Source organism: Pleurodeles waltl, chromosome 4_2 (assembly GCF_031143425.1).
Source record: "Pleurodeles waltl isolate 20211129_DDA chromosome 4_2, aPleWal1.hap1.20221129, whole genome shotgun sequence".
NCBI lineage: Eukaryota > Metazoa > Chordata > Amphibia > Caudata > Salamandridae > Pleurodeles > Pleurodeles waltl.
In genome coordinates this window covers 345317799-345330820 of record NC_090443.1, presented here as the reverse complement: position 1 = coordinate 345330820, position 13022 = coordinate 345317799, and the positions used below count along the sequence as shown (strand labels likewise).

The 13022-nt window shown below is 44.5% G+C and overlaps 1 protein-coding gene across 2 annotated transcripts in view; it reads right to left on the bottom strand.

Moving 5' to 3' along the window:
- The window catches only part of LOC138292689 (cytochrome P450 2D15-like), a 334715-nt gene that overhangs the window by 81554 nt on the left and 240139 nt on the right, over positions 1–13022 (bottom strand). For both annotated transcript variants that reach the window (XM_069231409.1, XM_069231410.1), the window contains one exon: positions 3805–3978. In XM_069231409.1, the coding sequence (XP_069087510.1) occupies positions 3805–3978 (174 nt within the window). The remainder of the gene's footprint in view (positions 1–3804; positions 3979–13022) is intronic.

Genomic DNA, 13022 nt, shown 5'->3' with positions numbered 1-13022 from the left:
TTAAATTGTGAGTTCAGAGACCCAAAACTCCACATGTCTATCCGCTCCCAAAGGGAATCTACACTTTAATCATATTTAAAGGTAGCCCCCATGTTAACCTGTGAGAGCGACAGGCCTTGCAACAGTGAAAAACGAATTTAGCAATATTTCACTGTCAGGACATATGAAACACGTTACCATATGTCCTACCATAACTATACACTGCACCCTGCCCAGGGAGCTACATAGGGCCTACCTTAGGGGTGCCTTACATGTAAGAAAAGGGAAGGTTTAGGCCTGGCAAGTGGGTACACTTGCCAAGTCGAATTTACAGTTTAAAACTGCACACACAGACACTGCAGTGGCAGGTCTGAGCCATATTTACAGGGCTACTAATGTGGGTGGCACAACCAGTGCTGTAGGCCCACTAGTAGCATATGATCTACAGGCCCTGCACACCTCTAGTGCACTGTACTAGGGACTTACTGGTAAATCAAATATGCCAATCATTGATGAACCACTTACATACAAATTTTGTATAGGAGCACTTTAGCACTGGTTAGCAGTGGTAAAGTGCCCAGAGTAACAAAAACAGCAAAATCAGAGTCCAGCACACATCAACAACCTGGGAAACAGAGACAAAAAGTTAAGGAAGACCACGCCAAGGATGAAAAGTCTAACTATATATATATATATATATATATATATATACATATATATATATATCCTAGTGGCAGTCGTCACTAGGTAGTTATAGTTAGGACTATGTTTCCATTAAAAAAAGCATTTTTTGACTTGGCCATATCTTTGACATCATTTGACAAATCTTAACTAAATCTTCAAAAAAAGTGTTGCGGTCATTCTTGTTGCACACAGAAAGTTTCGGGGTGATCCGTCAAGTGGGGCCATGAAAAAGAGGAAGCAAAAAAAGTTGTGTTTCCCATGTTAAGTCCCATAGAACCTTTAGACACGTCTACAGCCTGAACCACTGGACGGATTTGGCAGAAGGCTAGCTTTCAATACACAGATTGTGCTTTTGCTTATTGGGTGTAATTCTGTTCAGTAGTTTTTGAGAAATCTCTGGCCACTTGGTATTCGCAAAAAAAGACGAGCTCGTGCAGGGAAATGCACAGCTCTGATTGTCTGCCAACACTTCAACAAGGAAGTGTTGGCAGCCGTTTTGAGACTCGGCTTCAGCTGAGTCGCAAAAAAAAGGAAAAAGAAAGAAAAGGGGGCAGAGTACTGTTATTTTAACCCAGGGCTCCCACCAAGAAAAACCAAACATAACTCTGCTTTCTGCAAACGGGTGCTGCCAAGCAGCTCCAGCTTACAGAAAGCTGAGTTTTCATCTGTTTCTCTGCACAGAAATATGCGTGCAGGGAAACAAATGAAAACATTGCTCCTGCAAGCAGGGAGCTACTATTTCAAGCAGCTCCCTGCTTGGAGGAGCAATGCTGGCTCCCGCAGGAGTCAGGTGTTGGGTGGGACTGTGGGGGCCTTAAGGCTCCCCCAGCAGTCCCACCAAATTTTAAAATAAAATAAAAAATCAAGGTGGAACTGCAGATTTGCAGTTCCACCTTGAAAATGTATTAATGAAGACGCTTAAGGAACAATCACATTGACAAAGTTACAAGCACACAAGGTCAATGGAGACATTTCCTCGCTGTCCTTTACACAGTTGTAGTGTGGGAGATGCACTATACATTTATCCAACGAGGTGGAACTTACTAATTAGCCAGTAGAAATTACTCCAGTTGGGTGGATATTTAGCACAAAAAGAGGGCCGCTTGTTGGATAAATACACATGGCAGGATTCATTCTGGTACAGTGGTCATTTTACAGAAATTAAATCTCAGCGGCAAGCACTTACAGATGCAAACAAAACAGATGCCCACATTCAAGATCCACTTCTGTGTAGTACTAATCAGCCTAACTTTGTGTGCATGGCCAAGGCAAAGAAAGTGTGTTTTCTCTGCGTTTCCACCCTGAAAAGGTGTCTACAATCCTTGATGGAGGTGAGTGCATCCTTGCCTTTTTTGAGCGCAATCTCTCATTTGGTGACCATGGCGAGTGAGTTCTTTCTTGTCAACTGCTGCTGAGACCCAACCCTGGGTTGCACACGGCCGAAGGTCATGTGCAATGCAGGGTTGGGTGATAATGGGGTTTGGCCGCAGGCCAGGCCCTACAGCCAACCTCCAACATGCACAGCCGAAAGTCGTGGGCGACATGGGGTTGGGTGATTATAGGGGGTTGGCCGCAAGGACTGGCTGCAGGCCAGGTCCTATTGCTAACCCCCAGTGCGACGATGGGGTTGGGTAATTATACAGGGTTGGCCTTAGGGAATGGCAGCAGGCCAGGCCTGTGGCCAATCCCCGCAACACATAACCAAAGGTCGTGCGCAACTGAATATAGCGAGATGGCCCAGGGACTGGCCGCAGGCCAGGCACTACTCCCAACTGGAGCCACGCACGCCCGAAGGCTGTGTGCCACACAGAGTTGGGTGATCATAGGGGTTTCGTCGCAATTCACCTGTTAGAGTTGTCTCTAGTAACTATAACTCGTGTCCTTACCATGCACTCCTAATTATCCCACAAATTACAGCACTCATGACATCTTTGATAACATCATTGATAATATCAGTGTAATATTTGCAGTATACTTTTTCACAAAAGAACTGTGTTATAGTTACCTTGGGGCAAGAGTTATAGTTACTTGAGATAACTCTAACAGGTGCATTTCTATGGTTTTGTATGTTTAAAATGTGAGCCTAACTATAACGTCTCCATAACCTTTGTGCTTTTTTAAGTGAATATATATATCTATATATATATATATATATATATATATATATATATATATATATATATATATATATACATACACACACATATATATATTGAACTAAAACACAGTATAAACACGGACAAGGCATAGAAAAACACAATACATTGAACACAACAGTACAGTAAATGCAATGCAAATGTTGCACAGCAAGGATAACGTGCATTCACTATGAGAATGGAGTTATCATATTGCATCGTTGGACACACTGAGACATGATAAAACATAGTGTTCTTAAAACCAGGGTGCATATCTAAACATGTTATGCTATGCTCATGCGGTTCTATTTGTGAAAAGTAAAGTTTATGACCCTAGGAATAAGCCTAGAACAACCTGAAACAGGTAAGGGACAACATAATTCAATACTAATATGATATTCGATGTTGGTTGGCTTTTGGCTTCTGTTGTTAACTCTGAAGGATACAGACACTGTTTGCTCAAATAGAGGATGATTAACCATTCCTGCATACACTAAATACTTTGCATCATCTTCATTTTGTTAAAGGTGTGTTTAAGCCTAAGTGTTCCTGAACATGAGAATAAGAGAACAAAACAATTTACACAATAGAAACAAACACATCTTAGGTACCTGAAAAACAAGGGACATTGTCTTGAAGTTCATGCTTGTATATATGTATACAGTGAAGGCATGCCATCGTCAGTGATCGCCATGGGCATACCAGGGCAACCATCTAAGAGCGCACATGGCACAGAGTGGACCACAAGGGTCCCAGGATCCAGTAAGCTGGCTAATCAACAGTGTGATGGACTGCTGCACAAGGGATGCCAAAGAGAGAAAGTTAAGAAATGGATAAAATGATAATAGGTGGTGCATATGGGTGTGCTTGCAGTAATAGTAAAATTACTGAATAAGCACTGTCGGCATTCTGTATACTTAAACACAATAAACAGCCCAGTAATATAACATAAAGGTGGGGCCTATCTCTAGTAAAAAGCAGATCCATGTCAGAGTTCATCCCTTACCTTCTCCACTTCCTCCAAGAAGGCATCAATGAAGTCCCTCTTCAGGTTTGGGTCCCAGGTCGCTTTATGCTCTGTGATGATGCCCCTCAGGAAGGTAAAGATATTGTCTTGTGCTCTGAAAAGTTCAGATGCCACTCCAGGGACATGGATCAAGGTAGGGATCACATTTGTCAACTGAAAGCCACAATAAGAAGAAATATTTATGCTCGAAGAACTTTAGTGGAATTTTCACAATGCCATTCTCAGTGCATACTAATGAAAAATACCAGGGTTCTATTGAGAATTAGTCAATGGCTACTCGACTTGGACATTACAGTGAATATTTTTCACCTGATTAGCTGTTTATATTGCTGTATACCAGCACACTGAAAACAGTTCCTACAAATATAATAGTTAAGTATAACACTCCTCTTCTGTCGCATAATACTCATATTCAGTGTGGGCAGTAAGTCACCAAGTGAGGTTTGGACCACTTGTTCCTCAAAATTATTCCTAATACTAGAGAAAAATAGGTGAGACCACTCAAGTTGAAAATTTCATTCAGGTGCTCAGGAACATTGAAAACATGGTCGTAGTCACATTATTCATCCAAATATCCTTTTATTGATTTGAGACAGCCAACACATATTTTGCCCCTTACGTGGTTGAAAACCTGGGGCTTTCTCAACGCTGTAGGATGAGAAAAACAGGAAATCTGGTTTACAAATGAATTTAATAGATACAACTTGTTACCAATTCCCTTTGTGAAAAAACTGAGGCAATTAACTGAGGTTAATGAGCACCCAGTGAACAAATTCAGTGAAATTTCAAACATACTGAATTACATATCAGATGGTTACTCCATGTGATCCAGAATAATATTGCCAAAAGAACCTCAGTCATGCGTGAATCTCTTTGGTAGCAGCTCCAGGCTGAGGGGGAGGCATGCATTGTGGTGGCATATGGATTTATAATCGTGCATTGTGGAAACAATAACTAAACGTTATAAAGAGAAAAGGCCAAATAAACAAAGAAATTAAATCTGGCATGCAGAGCAAAATTGCAGTTGATATATTTAACAAGTGATAATTTTGGGTCAAATCCCAGAACTTGTCTCGGGCAAAAATAACTGACAAGCTAGAACATGCGTGGATAGGACATGAAGCTGGACCAGTTTAAATATAAGAAAAGTTAAGTGCAAGGTGTAGCAGTGGAGAAATGAAAAATTAAAAAAATTAAAAAGTGAATGAAAAGACCCCACACAGAAAGTGACATGCACCAATGTTGTACAAATCAACATTATCTCAAACACTGGAGTCCCTTGGTAAAATCTTTCAAGCGTCCCATCAAAAGTAGCAAGTATTTCATCCAAGTCACGTCTAGAAAATATATATGTATAATGTGCATCAAATCAAAAATGCCCTAACAGACATCTCTGCACTTACAATTCATACCCATATGAAGAATACATTATGAATGGTACAATTTAAAAGTCGAAAGGTCAGTCCCATGGTGTCAAAGAGCAGGTACAGACACAAGACATATAGGGCCTCATTAAAAGTTTGACAGTCTTTTGGGAAGATCACTGAGGTGGCGGCCGCCAAAATACTGGCATATTGGTGGTAATCCGACCGCTGTGTTAAGAATCACACTGTGAAGACCACCAAAATTCAGCCAAACATCCGACACCGCCAGGACACTGGAGGGCAGGAAAGAGGCGGTCCCACCACCAGCACCACCAGCCTGACAAAAATCCACCCACCAGATTACAAGCTGCAAATCACTAGAGCGGTTCTTCCATGGCGGAAAACCATTGGTGGTGCGAACTGCTGCGGTCAGAACACATATCAGTCAGAATACCACACCACATGGGATAGTTTGAATACCCCACACCTGACACACACCTACACACCCGATACACCTACTCACTGCACTATATGACGCCCCTACACAACCCACAATCCTTTGCAACAAAACACCATTCAGATACCCAGAGAGTAGCCCATATTATAGATATAGCACCATTACACAATAGGCACACATACACATCACACTCAGCACACACCCCACATCAGCGCAACTAACACAATACGCGCATCACTAGCACACACAATTGGCGACAACCGTCTCACCCTCACAATGTAGCACCCATACCTCACCAATTACTCAACACTGCACCCTTACACTCACAACACCCCCACAGACCGTCTACACAACCACTACCAAGTCACCACAAAAACACCCACATTTCACTGATGACGAGTTGAGGGTCATGGTGGATGAAATTGTCAGGGTAGAGCCACAACTGTTTGGAGCACAGGTCCAACAAACATCGATTGCCCGGAAAATGGAGTTGTGGCAAAGGATAGTCAACTGTGTCAACTCAGTAGGCAGCCATCCATGCACAAGGGAGGACATCAGGAAGAGGTGGAATGACCTCAGGGGGAAGATGCGTTCTATGGCATCACGCCACCAGACTGCAGAAGTTGGAGGTGGGCCCCCACCTTCTCCCCCACAGTTCACATTATGGGAGGAGAAGGTCATAGACATACTGCATCCTGAGGGCCTTTCCTGCATGCTTCCCCACCACCCAAATACTTCCTAACTAACCAAATGTCCTACTACACCTCCCACCTAATCACCTAATGCCCCTCTCCTGCATGCCACCACTCCACTCAGCCCAACTGCCCTCACAGCACTTGGCAATGGCAGGTTAACTACTGGTTAATCATATCACTACAACTCCCAGAATGCACTAACCCATTTTTGTGAAAACCTGGAATGTGCACAACAAATCACATGTAATGCATGTACAACTAACGTACTGGCTACACCATCTAGATTGTTCTGGTGAGGACCAGTACATGGTAACGACAGCAATGCAATGGCACACTCACAATAGCAAACAAAGCAAAACACAGCTACAGCTGAGTGACCATTCTTAATGGCCACAGATCAAATATCCCAAACCAGAAATAAACTGACCTGGGTTGGAAAGTAAGATGGCTGAGTCGATGCACATGCACAACATCTAGATTCATAACCATTACCCTTGCATAATCACATACTGTGTTCTCACTAGGACACCATTGTGCATTGTGCAGCTTTAACATGTGACATCTACCAAGCCTGACTATTCACTAGGTAACAGAGGGGAACAGTCATATCAATTATCAAACAAAACCAGATCCCATCTGCAGTGTAATCTGTACCAAACTTGTGTGACAGCTCCCAACATGGAGTATAGAAATCAAGTCACAGAGTTGTATGTACAACAAAGGAATACTGTGCAGACTCTATTAATGTAATTGCAGGTAATCTTGTAAAGCCACTGTCTCCATCTCACAAAGAGGTAACCAAACACACATTGTAACCTGAACTCTGTATCTCACTTCCTTGACCGGTAAACCTTCTATTGCCACCAAGGAGAGGATATCTGAAACTATCAGCCCCCTTCAGGATTAAGGCCCCTGTGAGGACAACACGCTTGGATGTCTGGACAATGATGAACAACCTGTCCAATCTGAGACACCTGGTCAGTCAACGACTCCCTGCCTCACCCTGCCCACATCAACCCCCCCCACCATCCATATCATATGCACCCAAATCACAGGCAACAATTTGCCCCCAAGCCTGTGTCCCAAGGACTGTTCGATCAATTGTGTGCCCCACAGTACAGGGACCTGAGTCGAACCTTGACATCCCTGACAATGAAGGACCTGCTACCACTGGTACCTGCTACCACTGGGAGTGGGCACACCATGCAGGGGCACACGCACCTGGGGTTAGGGTGCCGTGGAGAGATGACGTTGGCCAGAGGATGGGAGCTCAAAGGGAGTCCACTGACCAGGAAACCATCTCCCAAGTCCTAGGAGCATACCAAAGTTCCCAGGACAGGATCGGCCAAATAATCACCATGCTGGGGGAAAATCATAGGCTGCAGAGGGAATACCACCAGGAAGTCATGAAGCAGTGGCAGACATATACTGCCACCATGGCTACCATGCAGGGGTGCTAAGGGACATCAATACACCATCAGGCCCCTTCCACTAGCAACGTCTGCCCCATCTACATCTGTGGCATCTAGTGGAATGGAGGCCCTGCCAGGGGAACCACATGCCTCAGGCACCCCCCACTCTGGAGCTAAAGACCCCCCGCAAACGTGAATGTCCATCCAGATATCTGGTTGGAGCAGATGCCAAAACCAAACCCACTGCCAGTAAGTGAACCTCTCCTGATTTGACACCCTGTAGTTTGTTTTGAGGCATAACACAATTTTCCCATGGTATAAGGACACTGGACCTGTGTAACCAACTGGTGTAGCAGCTGCTCTGATGACTCCATCTACCATGACCTCACTCATCACCTTCATTTTCATTTATGCACTTTTATTTTGACCTGTAGTATTCTGATATGCACAATAAATCACAATTGAACACAGCTACTGTATATGTGTCTTTTATAATACGTCAACAATTGCCATGCTTGCCAACTGTGATCTGGTCATGTCCCCCTGCATCGAACGGCCAGTGTAATGGTAATCAGATAGAGGCTAACTCAGCAGGATACACATGACAACAGAAATGTCACAGGACAGATGTCAGGGAGGTTGAAATCCAAGGCAAAACCATAGTATAGTGAGTATTCTAATCTGCAAATAGAGCATGACAGAGAGTACTATCAGGATGGAAGGCATGGTGGCATACAATTCACATATACAGGTCATAGAAGTCATACTCATGATAAACTACCTACAAAGCAGGGGCATCCAGATTGGACCTATATATCACCAGGTACAGGCTCTTCCCAGACCCATACCATAGCTACATGATCACATATCCCAAGGGGCCCACAAAGAACATCACTGAGGAACCCAGTAGTTTAACTAACCATACACTAACATAGGCCCCATACCTGTAGGATTGCACCTTGGACAGCAACGTCATAATACAAACACAGCTAGGTCCCATGGGCTTCACCCTTTATGAAGCCAGAGGCCATGATCCAATCATCACCTCACTTGTATGAAGGAAGTACTAACAAGGTACCATCCCACTGTAACTACATCCATTTTACCAGCTATCTGTCAGGTACACCTCTCATGACTGTCAGCAATTACCATTGGCTACTGACAATGAAAACCTCAAGCCATAGGTTGCAGAGCCAAACACGAAATAACAATTTCAGTGATTGGAAGGAAAAGAGGATAGGAGAATGCAAGAAACATACCTCAATATTGAGTAGTCCATTACAGAAGCGTATGTTGGGATCAGATATAACAATATATGATATATAGCAGACCATATTGTACTGTACACTTCACAGTCTATCAGTCTGCATCCACAACTCACACATAGGCATTGGAATTCATGACACCCCCACTGATGAATCAAGTCAGGAGGTGTAATAGCAGCCATCTACTTCAGGTTGTGCACATCAAAAGATCCACTTCACATACTTGTATGTCAGTGGAAGTACTGATTGATGAGATCTGCCCTAGAGTCACCTGCTTCTTCTTCCTCTGGCTCGTCATCACTTGCCAAATAAGCTTTTCCAGACACTTGTCCAGCTGCCTCCCCCTCATCTGCTATTAATGGTATCTGATGTTTCAGGGCTAGATTGTGAAGCAAGCAGCAGGCAACGACAATTTGGCATACCTTGTGGGGAAGTACAGGAGGGCTCCTCCAAATCGGTCCAGGCACCTGAATTTTGCCTTCAGGAGCCCAAATGTTTGCTCAATTACACGCCTTGTCCTCCCGTGGGCCTCATTGTAACGGAGTTCCCCTGGTGTGACTGGGTACCTCACTTGTGTCAACAGCCAAGGACTGTCTGGATAGCCTGAGTCACCTGTGAACAAAATGATAGAACAACTCATAAATAGTTCGTGCCACTGGCTATATTTTGATGACAGGAGACATAACACACAAACACACACTACAATGCAAAACTACCTAGCAGCCAGGCCTTCTCTGTTTGTAGTCGTGGCATCAGATGTGGGACACTGCTATTCAGCATGATGTAGGAATCATGCACAGATCCTGAAAATTTGGCTGTGACTTGTGAGGTGTACTGGTCTGCCAGACACACCACCTTCATGTTGATTGAGTGGTAGTTCTTCATGTTCCTATACACCTGTTCATTGGCACTGGGAGGGACCAGAGTTACATGGGCACCATTAATGGCTCCTACCACATGAAGAATGTGTCCCATCTCATAGCCTGCCTTCACATAGGCCAAATCTGCTCCTTGGGGAAAACTGATGTAGCTGTCCAGGTGTTTCAGCAATGCGCACAGTAGATCCTTCAACACCAGACTGAATATGGGATGAGACATCTCTGCTGTTAAGATGACAGTATTCTGAAAAGACCCTGTGGCCAGGAAGTGTAGCACTGACAAGGCTTGAACAATGGGTGGTGTGCCATAGGGATTGCGAATGGCAGGCATCAGATCTGGCTCCAACTAAGTACAAAGATCCATGATGGTATGACGATTCAGATGCTATGTCTGGATGACATGCCTTTCCTCCATGGTTTCCAGGTCTACTAGTGGACGATACACTGGTGGTTGTCTCACTCTCCTCATGGCAGGATAACTATGTTGAGAGATGAGAACATACTATAAGGAATGCAGTATGCACACATCAGTAACACAGTGTACATTACCTGACACCTAACATCTGTAGAGGATGCGTAGCACTTCTGACATATACAGTACAACCCATAGGTATGCACCTCATTTACCCTCATTGCTGCACATTGGCTAACATTTAACTGGGATTGTACATATGAAACTAATGTTAGTGCACATGTGTGTAAGACTTAGCTGTCCTGCACTAATCACACGTTTTGTATTCTACCAATATCTACCCATGGCCTATGTACCTCAGAGTAGCTTTACATAGTTCTCACCATATATACTCCCTCTGCACAACCATGATGGCACTACATACGGGTACACAGCATTTTGGGGGAGTAAGTGATTGACGCATATAAGCAAGTACATCCATCAATGATGTGCCCAAAAAGGAAGGAGCCTGACCTACAGTAGTGGACAGCTGGAAGTGAGCTAAGTCCGCCAGCAGAAGTTGTCATGGCGGTAGGCGGTCGCAACGCCATGCAACTTGCCATTGGTTAACATTGCTGCCTTTGGCAGTTTTGGGCAATGACCATGACCGCCGACGGTGACGGTCCTGTACGTGGCCGCCGTGACCGCCATTTTCTGCAGTATTGCTCAATTGACTGCTGACACTGTTGCCAGCAAGACCTCCACGACATAAGCTGCTGTGTACTGCCTCTAGGAGCCATCATGCTATGTCCTGCAGGTGACAGGGCCCCTGCCTTCACCCTGGAAGACATTGATAGGCTAGTGGAGGAGGTCCTACAACTTTATGGAAAGATATGGGGCACTAGAGGAGCAGGTGAGCCCAATGCCCTTGCCATGTGTGATAGGTGTTGTGTGTGACGCTGCGTCGGGCATGTGAACTTGTGAGGGTGTAGATGCATGCAGATGGCATAATGTGAAGGCATGTGAGCAGAGAGGATGGGTATGTATGCCTACTTGCTGTGACTGATGTGTACTGACCACTCCTGATGGTATGGTGCATGTGTACATGACTTTCTCCTTTTGTCTGCATAATCCATGCAGGTTAACGCCCATCAGAAGAAGGGGATTTTGCGTGCCATCGCTAAGCAAGTGCGGACCCTGGGGGGTCCATAGCCGGCGGAGCACCTATTGTAGGAAGCGGCGGGAGGACCTGAGACACTGAGCCAGAAGATAGCTGAGGCTCAGCTGTGGATGTCCTCCCAATGAGAGAGGGGTGCCCGTCGGACCCTGACCCCCCTAATGGCCTGCATTTTGCCAGTGGCCTCCCCTGAGGTGGATGGGCATTTGAGGGCAGCACAGCAGCCAGAAGGGGGTAAGTACTGATTATATCCTTGTACTTGGCTCTGGTAGTATGGTGTTTGCTGTCACACTTGGGCAGCTGTAACACTGTAGTAGGTGCTACATGTATGTAGACTAGTGGGAATTCATAGTACTCACATTGCCTGACTAATAGATGGAGATGTGGCATTAGGGTTGGCCATGTATATGTTTAGATCACCTGTGTCAAGTATATTTTTGACTGCATGTGGAGATGCACAATTGACATTGCCACATGTGTGACTCCACCCAGCCATATATATGTATGTAAGCTGCTGTATCATCCTACCCATCCAGTATTTCCAAGTCCATACATCTGAATATGTGACTATGTAGCTCTAAGGTGTCAGACCACTCCCATTGGTGCAGATCACCTGTATTTGCTTCTGAGTACCTGACATATTTGGTACAGGGCCTAGTTACCTTTTGCCCTGGTACAGGTATTGACTCAGTGTGAGGCTGGCATCTCAATCAGTCAACAGATATGGCCAGTATAGGACTGTACACATGGGTTTGTGGAGGTGTCCCCATTGTTCCTTTATATTCATACAATGGGGTATGTGAAGGTTGTAACGGAAGGACATCCAACTATGAAAAAAAAAGTGGTTGTGGGTCACTTCTTACTTTGAGATGTTATGGTTTGGCTGAACCACTTTTTGTCATAGAGCTGTTGTTGTTGTTGGATATGTTGTAAGTGCAATGACAGTCATGTAGGACCATGTGTACAGCATGTGTATATGTCATTTCAGTCGGATATGAATGTTGTCTGGACTTAGGTACAGGTAATCACATGTTAGGAATGGTGTGAATGATTTGGTTTACTCATGTTGTCATGTCATGGAACTGTATCTGCATGTCAGGTGGAATGTTATGTGCCTTATTATGATTTAGGTGGCTGGCATTTGTTTAGTTGTTCTTAGACTGCTCTCTGTGATTGTCAGTGGATGTCTCATGTGTGCTATGTAGGCCACTGTAGCTGTACATGCATGTATGATGTGATGTGGTGTATCTGTGTATAGTTACTGCAGATATTCCTCTGGGATTTGGTACATGTGGTGACATGGCTGTTCCCCATATATGGATTCTAAACATCAGATGGCACCTGTATAGGACTGCCACATGTTGTGCCTTCATCAGGGATTGCATCCATTATGGCATATATGTACAGAGGGTTCAGCTAGGCATGTGATTGGAATAGTAGGTGCTATGTCGTCTGTGAAAAGAGTTGTTTTTACTTGCATGGGACATAACTTATGGACATGGACTGGTCAGGTGTTGAATCGGAACATGCATGATATGGTGTGATCAGTCAATTGCTG